The sequence below is a fragment of the Solenopsis invicta genome, chromosome 10 (genome assembly GCF_016802725.1).
Source record: "Solenopsis invicta isolate M01_SB chromosome 10, UNIL_Sinv_3.0, whole genome shotgun sequence".
Classification (NCBI taxonomy): domain Eukaryota; kingdom Metazoa; phylum Arthropoda; class Insecta; order Hymenoptera; family Formicidae; genus Solenopsis; species Solenopsis invicta.
The window spans coordinates 19,111,654-19,128,730 of record NC_052673.1 but is presented as its reverse complement, the minus strand read 5'-3'; the positions used below and the strand labels follow the sequence as shown (position 1 = coordinate 19,128,730).

Below are 17,077 nucleotides of genomic sequence, written 5' to 3'. Positions count from 1 at the left end.
TGACTTTTACGACGCTACGGCGAATTGAGACAAAAATTAAATCATTTTAGGGGAAACAAGGTTATTAAACTTGCCAATAATGAAAATCGATGCACAATACGAAAAGCATAAATAAAAAAAGATGAAATTCGAGATACGCGCAGACAAAGGATAAAAAATGTATTTGAAATGAAAAAGAATGCACAACTCGGAATTCATAGAGTTCATTCTGGAATAATATTGAAATATCGGAATATTGAGAAATTATAATGAAAAAATGTTTGATAATCAGAAAATAGTGATTCGCAAAAGTGGAGAAATATCAATAACATCTTTATTTGACAGAGAGTTTTGTAAATCTAATCTTATTGAATTTCTTCTTCTAAAATTATATAAAAGCAATTTACAAGAAACACCAATAAAAGTATTACTTCTACCAAGATAATGGCGACCTGCCAGATAATCAATGACATTCCAGATAATCAGGAACATATTCACGAATGTCAGAGGTTCAATGGTTCGCCGCTGTAATGTCTGCAACGCCGTCACGGGTAACCGTTAAGCAATTATTGTAAAACCAATTACTACTCTTTCTAAAAGATTAAAATAGTATTTTTGGCTACAAAAGTTATTTATTTATTTGTTTCAATCGCTTATATCCTTGTTTCGTGTGGCGATTTGCTAAATGATTTTCAAAGCTCTTTAGGGTAAAATAAAGATTTCTTTAATCATTTTTTTTTCATTTTTTCATTTTTCATCTTGAATTATAACGGTATAAGATATTTGATTCTTTTGACGTTAATATTCCGTATTAACGCATTGTTACTCGATAAACCGTGTTACTGATTTTAATAATCTCGAATTAAAATTATGTCGGATCAAAAATTACCAGAGTTTCTACCATAAATAATGGATTAAGTAAATGTATATGTCAAACATGATTTTACGGTAACGTATTATCAAATCTCATCGTGATCCTCTTCCGGCAAGCACGTGAAAATCTTATCATAATACTGTACTCTAGGCATTTACGCGTACCCGCTTTTCGTCCTAAGTAGCTGCTTTCGTTACGTTAACGTTACGTAATCTGTATTTGTGCCGCGTATGCATATATAGCTATATTTGCGTACGTCGAAATGAAATAGAGACGGATTTAACACAGTCGACTCCGAGGTCACCGAGATATCTGCCTCTAAATCTCATTCTCGCATTTTCAGGACGCGGTGTATACTCACGGTGCATATATGTAGTAGGAAAATTTACTGAACTCAAAACGGGAATATGTGTCAAGCTTGGCGGGTCAGTCCCTCTTTCCCTCGCCCCTCGCCCCTCGCTCCTCTCAAAGGGAGGAAGGGGTGAAGGGGGGGAAAAAACAGAGAGTGTAAAACCCGTAATTCCGTAGAAAGCGTGACGCGACTCTAGATTCTAGTATTGATATTGAAGTTGCATTTTGTAGATTCAGGATGTAAACTCCCGTGTGCGAGCGGCAATAAGTTTCGCCGTACATAAGCGTACGACGTGTGCACGGGGGATGAGTAGATACACGCACGCGCCCCAACATGAGAATGACGCGAGGGCTCCGTTTGGACGCGCCCTCCCTACCTCTCCCTTGTCGAGGGTGGAAGTGAGGAAGACGACGACGACGACGACGACGACGACGACGACGACGGCGACGACGACGGCGACGACGATTCCGTGCACCGAGTATGGATGGTAAAGGTGGCTATACGGGAGCGAGGGGAAAGGGCTGGTAGTTTGGTATTCCGGTGACGATCTGGGCTGCATTGCATCACGTATGCTGCACCTTGACTACAACATAGGCCACAGGTTTACACGTATATGGAGATATTCGGTAGCGCGGGTTCAGCGATACCCCGGATACGCGCTCATCAAGCCGTCCCCCGGCCGCCCGTTAAATTGGAAGACACTTTGAGCGTTGCTTGCTCTCGCTCGCTCGCTTGCTTGCTTGCTTTGCGAGCGAGAGAGTTTGGCCCGCAACACGACTACTTGCCTTGTGGCTGTCGCTCGCCGCTCGTGTTTTCACCATCGATCCCCATTATAAATTGTATCGTAATTAACGCGACAGAGGACAACCTGCAGCTCCTCTTTCAGCATTTTTTCAGTAATTAATATGTTTATGCGCGAGAGCAACGTTGAATGAAACGACGATATAAGTCAGTGGAAGTAAAAACACGACACGTCCCACTTTTACAATGGAAATGACATTTATTATAATTTATATATGTAAAGAAAATCGGCGCTTTGTACCTCTCTCTCCACCATCAAGTATCGACCATCCACTAATTCCGGAAAACTGATTGCCAATTACAGCGGAATGGATCGTCGTGCAAATATTAATTATGAATTCATTGATATAATTAAATTATAATCTATTACCAGAGACTGCACGTTAAAAATGGTAGATTACAGAAAGTAAACGAACAATATATGCGGAACAATTATTAAACGACCCAATAATAAAAAAAAGTTATTAGATTTCAAACAGCGTACAAAATACGAAATTGTAAATACTGCCGAGATAAGGTCGATATCATTTTATAAAATCATCTCGATTGTTTCATCAGCACGATGATCGAGCACGAAATCGTCCCACGAACCTCAGCGTTTTTCTTATTGGCGTGAAGAATGCGTGACGTAATGTAACAGCGAAATTTCTAGCGAAATAATCGCATCGAGGAGGACGTCAGCGAGAGAAAAGCTCGGCGAAAGGACGTTACGACGTTACGACGTTACGACGTTACGACGTTACGACGAGACCTCGATGTATTCCCGTTGTTATTTATGTCCCGGGTCCCGGGTATCTCGGTGTGTTTTGGTCAAGTTTCTTGCTTATATCGGCCGATCAATCTGACATGTTCGCAGATTCGTTTTCCCTTCCGTAAGAAAAGGAAGGGAACGCGCGACGCGCGACGCGAAAGGGACGCTGTAGGCCCTGCTTTATATCTGCGAGCAAACCCCGTCGAAATATCCCGCGAATGATCCGGCTTCTCTTCGGCGCGCGTGTCGCGCTATCAGATTTTTCTATACATAAATGTGGCGAGCTTCCAATGCCGGACTTAGGGCGTTGGTGCTACCTTTACACCGTGTCCTCTCTGTGTATATATCTGGTGTGTCCTGTCCAGTGAGCCGCGTGACAGCTAATATCCGACCAGGAAACTAACACCTCGCTGCCGCTCAGGCCGCTCTGCTGTCGGTCCGTCCCTCCCTTTGACTCTCCCTTACGCTACTTCGACTGTTAGTCGCACCACCTACATACGTACTATACGTAATTCCCCTTACTCCTGCTACTCCTGCGACTTCACTCTCACGTGGCTGTTGACCGCGTCCTCGTAACGCGTCGTCGGATTAACATTAAAATGACGGAGTTTGTATCGCTGTACGCTTCTCTGTCAATTCCGCCATTATTCGTTTCGAAAGTACAATAACGACGAGATGACGACGGAATCGGCGATAATCGGCGATAAACGGCGCGCTCGATAAATGCGATGTAACAATGTAATTTCTACTGTCAAAAAGATGTGTACGAGAAAAGTAGATTTTCATTCTCTTGCTTTCTAAAATTTTTATATTGTAGATATTTGATTTACATTTGTGAAACATGGTTCCTTTATTATAATAACAACATTCATTTTATAGACACTTTCAAAATCAAATCAATTTTCTGATACTTTACTTGCAACGATATTGCAAATCCTCGAGCTGTGTCAAGTTTAAATTCACTTGTTCTAATATATGGTAAAATCCAAAGCGCAACAAAAAATCATTGCGGCATTATTATAAAATAGAGTTAAAATAGTTCCTAAACGGTTATTAAAAGATACATTTTAATAAGTCACTTCATTTTAATTCATTTTAATGTCATTTTGACATTATCGTGACATGTTACTCATAATAAATGGATTCCAATTCGATATTAGTCGACAGTTGATTCACATTTAAATCTATATCTTATTTCGATAAAGAAAACTATTTCATCGTTAATGCGGAATAGAGAAAGGAGAGAGAGAGAGAGAGAGAGAGAGAGAGAGAGAGAGGAGGAGGAGGAGGAAAAATCGAAGCTTGTCGTTTGAAAAAGTAATTAATTAATATATTTAATAAGATACATTATATGGCGATACATTATATACACTGCACATAGATTTCTATGATAAATCACCAAAGTAAGTGCGCTCTTCCTTCTTTCAACCTCAACCTCAACCTGCTTATCGTACCATTTATCTCGTGGCGATATTAAAGTAAGGAACTCCGTTATGATATTAGCTAATCTGTTTTCGTCTCATATCTCTGTGTGTTTTCTTCTCTTTTCCTTTTTCTCCAAGTCTGGCGTATCAATCATGAAATTTCGAAAGGCGCGGCCCGAACGGAATTGGCAATTTATCAGGAATAATAATGGAGCCTATAACTAGCCACTTCCACTTGCTCCAGCCAGATTGCTATGAACGTAATGAAATCTTTCTCTAATTATTTCATTGCACAAAAATGAAATTTATTATCATTTATTATACGTAAAATTTTTATGTAGCAATAAATGTGGAGCACACATCGAACGTTATAAAATATTTGTCATAATTTATGAATTATGAGAAATTAACTAATTTATCTTTTATAATAACCTTTCAATACTTGTATTAATAAGTTTAATTAAATTTAATAAATAGCCGTTTTCAAATAAGCAGATCAGATTATTAGTGGGCGAGTAATTGTTAAATCACGTGTTGCATCGGGTGAAAATATTTGTTTTGAAATCCAACACGGTATTGTTGTATGCGCAGTCATATTAATAGACACTGATTTTGAAACAACCCGGCGAGTTGCGTGTAATAAACTCAACTAAATTCCATTACAAAACTCATATATGTCATGCTCTATTCGAGCTTTTTCGACTGCATGCCATTAATGTAAATATAATTGTAGGGAAAATTTATAACACAGTGCATTATATCGCGCGTTACATATTGTAGTCGACAAATGAATAAACTTATGCTTTATACATGTGATTCACAATTACATCAGCCATCTGCGTGGATGCATTTTTCGATAAACGGCAAAATGTAATTAATCGAATGAGTTAACGTGCGTTACGCACAATATAAATAAATAAATAGTCATATGCCAGCCGTCATTAATTAATATATTTTCCACTTTCTTTTTTCACGTTTCGCATTTCTGCTTTGTCACGTGTTACTTTTATCGGGAATTTCGCAGAGTATATTGTTACGGCCCGCAAAGTATCTCGCAATATTGAATTTTTTAAATCAAACTTTAACAGCTCCGTTTTCTTTCATCATTTTCGAGTGAAAGAAGATCGTTTTCGGATATTTTCATGGAAAAACGGCTTCGTTTCTGTATATATTACAATAGTGATTCTCACATTCTTTCATAACATGGTATTTTTTCATATATTACATATATATATATATATATATATATATATATATATTTATATTTATATTTATATTTATATTTATATCTCATGTACAAAAGAATTTTTATTATAAATTTAAAAATGTGTTAAGTTTATATTATAAATACGTCTCATGATAAAGGAAATGATTTTACGTATGTACGTATACGATCACGCGGAACGGAATATCGATTTTGCGCATACAGTTTGTTACGCGGAGATAGATCGAGAAGAGGTATAGAATCGGACGAAGGTCGAAGAAGTAATAACCGAATCCAATATTCGTTCCTTTCAAACGACCCGTTCGTTGACAAAAAGTGAAATTTGCCTGTGAAGACAGGGCTGTCAGTGGCAGCCTTACTACGCAGATATACTCGCATATCCTCTCTCTCTCTCCTTCTTCCTCTTGTTCACTCACGTATTCGTTTTATGTAAGAACTGTCTGTTGTATGTGCGTGCGTGCGTGCGTGTGTACGCGCGCGCGCGGGCGTGTGTGTGTGTGTGAGTGTGTATACATATAGTATATACACACATCATTCATCTTTGAGGTATGCGACAGGAGTGTCTTAGAAAAATTGCACGTATTGCGGGATTATCTACTTTTGATCCATATCAGGGTTTAAACACATCTTATACAATTATAATGACTCTTGAATAAATCGTACATGTTATAAAATCATTGTGGCACAAGTATTTCGATTTTATCCACTTTTCACACACGCTATATAATTGTTAATTAACCGTTAGGTTATTAATTACAAATTTCTCGATTTAATGCAAGTGATCCAATCTGCAATTGTTTCGTTCACGTGCCTCAAAAGTATTTATTTTTAACAAGCGACGGCCTTTGTAATTTATGGTTAATTAGACGACGCTTAATATTATAGGGCGTAATAACGCGCTACACCAGCAACGATCTTTTTTTCCAATGATTGTGTCACGCGTACGCGTCAATTATCGTGGTTGTGCCCGATCTGGCTACAGGGATTGTTATTGTTAGGCACGTTGGCACGTTTACGCGGCACATACGCGGCCAGGTTTTGATTTATGGAAAAGTCACGACGTAACGTCGACGTTTATATCGGCAGATATTTATCGGTCGCCCCTTTCGTTTACACTGGTTTAATCGAATCGATCGGCCGCCTCGTTCATTAATCAATTTTGAGGGTCGCTCCGCGCCCAGTCGCCACCCATCGTGCTGAAGTCTTCATAAATCGTGCCGTGCAAAAAGCTATAGAGGCCGTATACTTTGACGCGAATTATACGCAGTGCGATCCGCTGGGATAATCTGGGACATCTCGCAATTTTCATTACACCTTATGACCATTGATGATGGAAAATTATGTACTTGAGCATGCCATTAAGATTCCGTTGAAACAGAGAATTAGTCTAAAGAACGATTGAAGAATTTTAGCGACCTACAGTCGCTATATCGGATAAACGAAGAAAACGAAGGTACGTGTTTGAATTTTTCTTTTAGATGGCTTCACCTGTTTCGAATTCGCTTGAAATTCAACGAGAGGAAACGATTTAGGTAAGAAGAAGAACATATCATTATTCGAAGAGAGGATACACAAGTGTCATGAAACGTGTATATCTCTTTATTATAATTTCTTTATTTTCCAACTGTCACAGTCGCTGTCTTACGCTCTCGTGCGTTTTTCATATTTTTTTCAAACTGCCGGTAGTCGGATCAATTTTAAAGGAGCAACATGTGCGCAACAAATTCGCTATACCTCCGCGAACGTAGGGCGTCCAACGGGAACAACGCGTGTCGATAACCGGGACGATACGAACCTACATACATTCGTTTGCATTCGGTACAACGACTCGAAAACAAGCAGTGCACTCGCAGCCCACGCTCGCGCATTGTGCAACCGGGCTCGAAGTGCGTAACGGTTAATGTGTGTCGGTGACAGATTTTAAAAGCTCCAAGCTCAAAAGCTCAAAACGCGTTGATGCGTCGATAGCGCGCGCGCTCTGTCCCTGCACAGCCTGTCGCAATACCGGGAGGAACATTTTGTTCCTCGCGCCCTTTTTCTCTCTCGCACTCCCTCCTTTGACGCTTGCCAGATATCTCTCTCTTTCTCTCTCTCTCTCGCTCTATTTTTGACGATGCTCAGCCACGTCGCGTTTCGTTTTATTCGTCATCTGACTTTTCCCGTCCTACCCGATACAACAAACGTCGGTGTTGGCGAATAGTCCTCTCGCGCCGTGCTCTATCTCCATTTCTGAGCTACGTCGCGTCTGGTCGCATCGTTCTCGCGTATATTCCAGCTTGCACGATAGGTATCGCTCTCATCGTCAACACTTTAGAAGGCACGTTTTCGAGCTCTGCATTTTTATCCCGTTAAAACAAACAATTTTATTATCTCGTCTCGAAGCGATCGCGCTTCTTCCTTATACGCCCGATCCGTTGAATCTCTTCCCCTCACCTATACACGCTTTACGAAAACCGCGCGCAGCCATTCGCGAGCATCGATCGCGTGCGCGCCCTGCTTTAAAGTTATTCAGAAAATATATCGAGCCTTTTAGCGCGCGGACACTTCGCGTCTTAGATCAAATCGGAGATAAAAATCGGAGAGGTGCGGGCGGCAATTTTATTATCTCGCTGCGTGCGCGGTTCTCGCTACACGCGGTTGGGGGCCCGGCCGTAACAAATATCTCGGTATCTGGCTATCTGGAAGACGATTACTTTTCGATACGAGTTACTTTTCAAGTTAATATTTTCAATGCAGACGCCTTTGTTTCGCCCGCATCTGCTTTGGGATACGTTCGTAGTTTTCAATTATCAGTGTGAAAGATAGTCTTGCATCTCAAAAGGTGTAATTATTTTGAGAAAAAATGTATGGGTAACATTAGTACATTTATTTATGCAGCGATACAAGTATATTTACGTTTTTCATTGTACACTGTTACTTATTACGGGACTGTTAAGGGATTATAGGATTATAGGATTATTACGCGATTGTTCGAGGATTACGGAGGATTATTATGGGATTGTTCGGTTTCGTTATCCTTCCGTTTAGGAATAGAGCGCTTTCCATTTCGTCCCGCTGGTAATGTTTATCTCTTATTATCACTCGCTGCCGTCAGGATGATTTCGATTTTGTCGCCCTTCGTACATTACTTTATCCTGCAGCACGGAGCCAGGGAGGAACGTCATTAATCACACTAGCGAAATATTTGTGAAATATAAGGCCGTAATTACGTGTCCCTGAGGGTGGCCACCCACGATCCCCCTCGCTCTCTCACTCTCTCCTTCTTCTCCCTGTCAGCCCGCCTGTCCGCTCTACGGGAGGGCGTGGTACACCAAGGATGGAAGAGAAAGAGAAAGAGAGAGAGAGAGAGAGAGAAGGAGAAAGCACGGGGTTTAAGGAAGAAAAGGTGTTTGACAGAGAAGAGACGCGAGGAAAAGAAATTTAAACTTTCAGAATTGGCGCTCGCGGACTCGGTAAGAAGATTTCTACAAGACAAAAGCGGTCTGGCGGGAGGTGGAAGTGAAAGGACGAAGGTGCACGGTGGCGGGCTTCGGAAAATGAATTGGTATTCAGTGGGATCGGGGCGACGCAATTACATTCCGATTGTCTCATCGTTTGAATAGTCCCTCATCGATTGTATTGAATCTTAATTGGCTGTAGAGTACCGGGGAGTCTCGAAACTGCAATTGTCTATCGCTTACGGAGTTTTGTTTGCAGAAGGAAACCGGCCTGGTCGACCGAAGATAATAATGTTTTGCGAATTGAGACTGATCCGTTGAATCTCGTCGCGATTGGGAGGATCGAATTGCGCGAATTGCACGAATTGCACGAATTGCACGATGGTGGCGAGTGCGAGTATTCTAAAGGATATCCCCGTTTATCAATATATTTCGTGATATTACATTTCGCGATACTTGAATCACTCGTTCTATAAAAGCTCAAGATTTAATGCGCGCGGCGCATGTACTTGTACTCTTATTAAACTATTCGAATACGTTTTAATCAAATTTTCAATGAATATACTTATAATAGATTAAAGTTCTTACAAACGTTTATTTTAATGGACAGATTTTATTTCACATCGCATACTGCGAAATGTAACTTTACAAATTTTTCAATGTAAATTGCTTAAGTATGGTACAAGAAGGTTGAGAATAAAATAGATGCAAAAATCAGGGGAAACAAATACAATGATCTGTTAAAGAGGTGTGTTTTAAAAATGTTTTCCTCATTTTAGTTAAAGATTTTGTCATACAGATTATTTCGTCACTCTATATCTTGCGAATTGATAAGGAAAGTTAAGTGGAAAAAAAGCGACATACTCGCAGACGGTGTTCGCAGAGTTTTTCAGTTAGTGGTAGAAAAGAAATCATTTGACGGAGAAAATGAAAATAAGAGACCAGATGTGCCCCGGACAAAAACTCGTCTCTGATTGTCACATCATTTTCTTTTTCCTATTCTTCCCTTTTTCTTCTCGAGCTCTCAATACCTAGCCAAACCCGTCTGTGGTTTTATATCCAAATTCTTCAGCATGTAGATTTTTCGCAACTAGATTCTTAACTGTGTAAGAACAATTGTTACAAACTTTCCGCGATGAATAGAACGCGGAATACAATTTATGAACGTTATTGTAATATCAAATGGAGCTTTTTTCTAAAATAATTTTGACAACTTTGTGATTATTCTGACTTGTAATTGCGATTAGTTATCACATTTTTCCATACAATTGCACTTTAAAGATCTTATAGATCTTATTTTCTTGATTGTCAAATTGCGCAATTCGCATAGTCGCCTCGCGTATCTCACACGAAGGACTTCCGATTTTCGTAATCCAGATATTATTGGTGAAATCTCTCGTGCAGTGTCTTCATGATCTTGTAGCACTGACAAAGATATCACGGGTTCTCGTGTAAGCGCGCAAGTTTCGCTTAACGATGAAAGTAGCAGACTCGCAGCGCGAGCCGATAGGGTCGGTTAATTGTTCTTACGGAAAATTTCTCGGATGATAACCAAGATGTCAATCTCGGTTCGTGGAATAAAATATGAGACTAATAACACCGATAAGGATGTCAAGTAGGAAGTGCAGGCGAGGATTTCAAAGATGGATTCGAAAGACAGAAGCGTGATCTCTCTTGCTGTTGATAACGATGGGACGAAAACAGTTTATCTTCTTTTCGCTCGGAGGTGGTCTACGGATCAGCCTAGGTGCGCCTAAAACTTACATCAAGGTAATGAAAGCTTCGCTCTCTTCCGTCTTCCATCTTTTAGACGTCTGCGTTCCGTTCCGCCGGATATCCGCTTGATCTCCCGCGCTGCTTTTATTTGTTCCAACTTTCAACGCGAGTCTCTCTCTCTCTCTCTCTCTCTCTCTCTCTCTCTCTCTCTCTCTTGGCTGTTTATTAAGAAAACTTTTTACGAATATCTAGACGTATAATGATGATATATTCTTCACATATTATAAGGAATGCATTGATACGTACGAGATGTGTATGATATGATTGCAGCGTCATAATTATAAGTTCTGTATACGTGCGTTTTATATAACGACTCAAAGAAATTGGTATTTTTATATCTTATATTTTTCGAAATAATTTTATAAATAAAAAGATGTTATTCCAAGACATTTTAGTCAGACAATTGTTTTTATTATTATTTGATACCAATATAAATGAAAATTATGAGTCTTAAATTATAAGTTTAAACAAAATAAACAAATTCAATGTAATGTGCCAATGACGAGCCAGACACTGGATGTTCGAGTGTACAATAACATATTTTTAATAAAAATATTACGTAAATGTTTCGATTTTGACTATCTTCAGTATACATAAATTTGCGAATCATCTAATACGTCATGTTACAAAATCAGGATATTATCAAACTACTGCGTCATTAATGTCGAGATAATTGTGCAGTTGTGTCTAAATTATTAAAATCTAATGTAAAACAGCCAGTACAAAATGTCATTTTTTAAAACCATGTTAAGCAACAAAAATGTATAGACATCGGAGCAATGAATGGAAAAACAAAATGTTCAATGGAAAGACAGACACTTGTGAAGATGATCAAAACCAAATGATCGAAACGTTTATGTAATATTTTTATTAAAAATATATTATTATAAACGCGACACCCAATGTCTGGCTCATTATTGGCATTTTATATTGAATAAATAAAAATAATGTTTTTTTATTTACGATTAAACTAGTATATGATTAAACTAGTATATTGTTTCCGTTTCTTCTATGTACAAAAAATTATCCCAAAAAGATAGCGCGTGTAAATATTTGTTTCACTATATATATCTGCGGTTTGTACAACCATTTTTCATATATGCTGACCTAAAGGTCTTTCATTCGCAGAGGATTGATATGCAGCTGCAGTTGCGCTTTTTTTATAAATTTCTTTCAAATTTAAAAGTCTTCAAAAATTGAAAACGATTTATTAAACAAAATCACTAACGAGATCTCTAAAGATACGAATGTATAAAGTGTATATCAATGTGAATGTATTAAAAACATAAGAATTTAATTTAAAAAATTATGCGATTGCATTTTAAAATCGTGTACATGCACACAAGTGTTAGGACTACAACGAATAGTAATAGTTTATATTATTTTCTAATCTTTTTCTACATTTGTTAATGCTTTAGAGATATTATCCCATTTCGATACGGATCCTGAATACAATTTGCAATACAATATCGCACGTCATATTTTCGTACAAAGACATATCGTATGTAGTCTGATTAAAACGATCCATATTCTCTAATGCTTGAAATCAAACATAAATGCATCATAGACTGTATTGTACACTGGAAAATTATAGGCAAAGTGACGAAATACCAGTTCGCACGTGAATCGAAGATAATACTGATAAAGGCAAAATATAATTACGACCCAAATATAATTGCCACGTTTAATCTAAAATTTTCATGGAAATGATATACGATTGTACTGGTCAGTAGTACTCTACAACGATACAATGGCAAAGAATTATGTATTAATATAATTTTCAAATAGTTGCCTTCTCTAGAGGTAAGCTGTTATCATTGAAATAAAATTTAAAGTGTATTTTTAGATCGAGTTTTCTACTAATACAAATATAAAAATATTGTTTTTATTTATAATTAAATTAGCACATTGTATCTATTTCTTTTATGTACGAAATTATGCCACATCAGTGACGCAGGAAATATTATTACAATTGCATAAATCAATTATTCCAATATTTCGTATCGCGCATTTTATCCCAAAAAAAAATAAATAAATTATACATTGTAGAAAAAGTAACAAAAGGTTTTACATCATTTATGTACCATATCATCATATGTATCATATAATATTGATACATATATCGAATATCGTTGTAAAATATTATTATAGATCCATTATTCAGCGCGTGGTGCTGTCTACCCGATTAATATAAAAATTCTACATTTTTAAATGCACTTTTCTCTTATTACTCTTGACAGCGTTACTATCACAGATACACAAATCCAATCTTGCATCAAGATTAAAATTACATTAAAATGAACATCGGTAAAATTTGAATTTAAATTACTTCTTTCATATATGTTTGTTTTATATGCTCCAAACGAATTTTTGTTCGAGATATATACATACGTGCACATCGCGAAGAATAAAAATTCACCTACTTCATTAGCGGACGCTCTTGCAATTCCGCATTTTAAATTTGTTATTGTCAAACGTGTTCTATTTTAAGTCTTGCAACATGATATAAAATAGGAAAAAAAAAAAAAACTGAAATGTAACGATTAATAACATTCGTCATGTATATACGAGTATATAGAGCAATTTCCAAGTGATATACATTAACGTTGAGAAAAAGTAGTTTGCTCGTATCAGTGATTACGTTTCACGCGGATATTCTTGGATATTATTCGCTCGCGGGATATCGCATTCGGACGTTTTCGAGTGACGCGAGATCACGAAATCTGAAAGAGTACGTCCAAACTCATCCCGGTAGTTTTACGCTCTATTTCGTGTGAGCAAACTCACCGACGATTTTTCACGAAAATTAAATGTCACGTGAAATGAGTGCACGGCACATCTCCGACTTGCTTCTTGATAAAGAATGGGTGATATTATTCTAATGGCGCTGCAGCCGCATCCTACATGATTCTACCATCAACCGTGCTCATCAGTCTTGTATATCGTATGTTTCGTTCCGCGATGTTTCTCTTCGGCAAACGTGGACTGTATGTTTCTATTATACCGTTTTTGCACGCTAGGGTTGTTATTTAATAAAAGAAATTTGATAGGTCGGGCTATACATTTTGCGCAAAGCTTTCCTGCGAGAGTCATGTTTAGAAATCGCGAGTCGCGTAAAAATAAATCAGCATACAATGCATTAAAACACACGTACGAGGTTCTTTTTTGTACCGTAGTGTTTACTTACTCGGTTATTTACAAGCATTTACTTAGATTATGAAAATTGCTTTAAATCAATTATCGTTTGTTTGCATATTACACTTGCGAGAGTAATTTAAATTTCTTTTATGTACGTGATGCGATATAAAATTAAATTTTCCGTTACATACTTTTGCGACATTAGCAAAATGTATGTGCATATCTATAAAACATTATATAACATAACATGCGAAATAGTGACTTTTTGATGATAATATATGTTGCTTTTGATTTACATCGCGTTCTGTGTATGCGATCGCGCCTTTTCATGGAGAGAGAATATTTATTTATCCACTAACGTTAATAAGGTAACATACCAATATTTTACGAGCGCTGTTTTCAATTTTATCTGAATCAGGATTGGCAAAACGATTTCGATCATGAATGTTACATTTATTCATGGTAGAGGAGCGCAGAGAGTAAATTATAATTCCATTACAAGCAATGACATATATATATAAAAAAATGTAATGGAATTACATTACCATCTCTTGCGAAGCAAGAATAAAATTTCGTTCAAACGGCAAAAATTTAACTAACACTAATTCTCAATTACATTTCGTCAGGATGGAAAAAAGATCAAGAGAAATAACGTGTAAACCTCAAAGAAAATTTGACGTAGACAACATTTGAATTATCGTTCCATGCAAATTATAATGTCGACGACTTGTGCGTGGTCTTCTTCAGGGATAATCCATCGGTGTTGCGACTCGTATGCACAATGTCTGCAAAGAAAAGAAAGACAAAAAAGAAAAGAAGAAAAAGGCAGAGAAGAAAGAGAGAACAGGCTCTCTCAAATGAGGGGACAATGCATGATGCCGAGAGAACATGGTGCGAGAGAGGGCAAAAGGAGAATAGACAGATAGCTGGCGGGAGTAGACCCGACTAAGAAAAGTCGAAAATCTTAATTCGGACGCGGTGCCGCCCTCGCAACGCGATGGGCGGTGACTCGCAAGCGCCGATTGGCCTGGTTCAGGAAAGGGTGAGAGGTCTTGTACGGGGGTGGCAGAGATCTGCGCCGTGACGCCGGGACGGCGGCGTGTGCCGCCGACGCCGCGTCGACCGGTTCTACTGGTACCTCTATGAACGCCAGTCGACGCCGGGCGTCCCAAGCGCGTACTCGTTGGGAGCCGTTCCTTGTATCGCGCCCAGATCGAACACATCGTAACTGACGAGCGATATCCGCCAAGATTTTCCGGAACATCGGTGTAGCATTTCATTTTTCTCCCAACTGATTTTTCTCGATATTCGATATTCGATATTCGATACAGATATTTCATACTGTCCGTTTACTCGAAGCAGTGACATTCATGTCGTCTACGACCATGTATGGCGGGGACATAATCTTTTATAAAATTCTGACATAGCACTAGTAGCAATCCTCTTAATGAAAGATCGCACCGGGAATCCCTCGGATCAACGCGATAAGTGCTTTAACACGCCTGTCCTCGCTGGACTCCCTCAGGGACGCGGAGCGAGTGTAGTCTCCGGGTAATTGGCAGTGACTGGAAAGAGACTCGACTCGTGAACCGATAGAATGCGAATGCGGATCTTATACTCGTGACATCGAATTTTTTAATCGGATATCGGTGATGCAGCTACATGCTGGAAGGAGGAAGGGGATGATTGTTAATTTCCTACCAAGGATGGTGGCGGTCTTTGTTTTCGTTTGCCTCCTACTGCAGAATGGTCGCTCGACATTCGCAGCGTTTACTACTGGTAATGTTCCATTTATCTCACTGTGGTAATGTATCCTTCCAAGAGGAAACATGAGTAACTGTTGATTTTAGTTTAGCCCAATTATTATTATTTATATAATATCATTATTATTTCTTATTGTTCATCGATCAATTTATCTCTGTATTTGTATTTCAGTGTCTATGTGTAATTCAATTTCTGAATATTTTATTAAGTTTTTAATAGAAACTTCTCCATTTCTAAAAATGCTATAATTAATATTTATATTTAATAACCAAATTTATATAACGCTATATTTATTTTTAATATTCTCCGTAATATTAAATAAAAATGCTCATTACAATAAAAATGCTCATTACTATTTTTATCTTTACTTTAAAAAGATATATAATAGCATTTTAATTTTTTTCAATCTTTTCAATGAAAAAATATATAGTGATAAAGTTAATTAGCTTGCTAATTGATGCTAAAACTTTTTATTTTTTAGTCAAGAGATTTCTTTCAAATAATATTTTATTTTTATATGCGTTACTACGTGTATATCGATGTACTGTAAATTGATGTTCTTGGTTTATAATAGAGATAACAGATGATTTTATTGAGAGATCAGTATATAATTGTTCATACTTATCTCACAATACGTGTGTGTATGTGTGTGCGTTTGTGTCTGTGTCCGTGTCTGCGAGTGTAAAATATAAATTTAGATATGTAGATATTGTGTATGTATATTGTTATATCAATCTATGACGTTATAACAATTATAACTGTTTGATTTCGCTATTAATTATATAGTTTCAGTTTTGTAGTCGATTAGCATATAATGCAAAAGTTTGTGACACAATCTAAATATAAACAATCTACCACATATTCCCCGCTGATGTCTCCCATGTTTGTTTGTATGGTGACTTAAACCTGTACTATTCGATCAGTAATCTCGGATTTAATTTTGGTCACGTTAAATCTGCCGCTGACAATGGTACACAATGTTCCGATATATTATAGCTTTGCAGCGTTATATGCGATGAAAACGAATTGCCAATTTGCGCTGAGTGATCAGTGGGCAAGATATCATTTTAAAAATCGCTCCTTTATGAGAAGAAAAATTGTACGTATTTTTTTCATTTAGAATTTACTCTCTTCATTAAAATAAAGATTTAGACAAATTTCCTATGCTCTATACAGGATTTTTATACATATTTATACAATCACATATGTAGTTTTAATAAATTTTTCAAAAAAAAATTATTTTTTTATTTTTAATTATTTTGACACGATTTATTCTAAATTTAAAGATACGTTAAATATAATTTTTAAATTTGGAATAATTACCTGTGAAATAAGTACTTGTGCAACGCAATGTCATTGATCGCGCACCTATAATTGATGGCGAAGGAAAGTGCATCTCGTCACGTTACGTATAAAATAAAATTCATATTCACACGTAGGACGCAGCGTAAAGTTAATACGCACGATGCTCTTCTTTTCAACGCAATTGAGATGATCATCGTCGTTCCGAATGACACGTCTTTCGTTCTTCCTCGTAAGCACTATCACGAAAAAGC

The 17,077-nt window shown here is 37.5% G+C and overlaps 2 protein-coding genes across 4 annotated transcripts in view; one reads left to right on the top strand and one right to left on the bottom strand.

Moving 5' to 3' along the window:
* Nucleotides 1-17,077, bottom strand: part of LOC105197653 (hemicentin-1) — a 245,057-nt gene that overhangs the window by 39,772 nt on the left and 188,208 nt on the right. The gene's annotated exons all lie outside the window — the stretch shown is intronic.
* LOC105197888 (neurotrimin) overlaps nt 14,664-17,077 on the top strand; it is a 168,698-nt gene continuing 166,284 nt past the window's right edge. Inside the window, exon 1 of the mRNA XM_026131552.2 lies at nt 14,664-15,536. Coding sequence (XP_025987337.1) covers nt 15,410-15,536 — 127 coding nt within the window. The 5' untranslated portion in view covers nt 14,664-15,409. The remainder of the gene's footprint in view (nt 15,537-17,077) is intronic.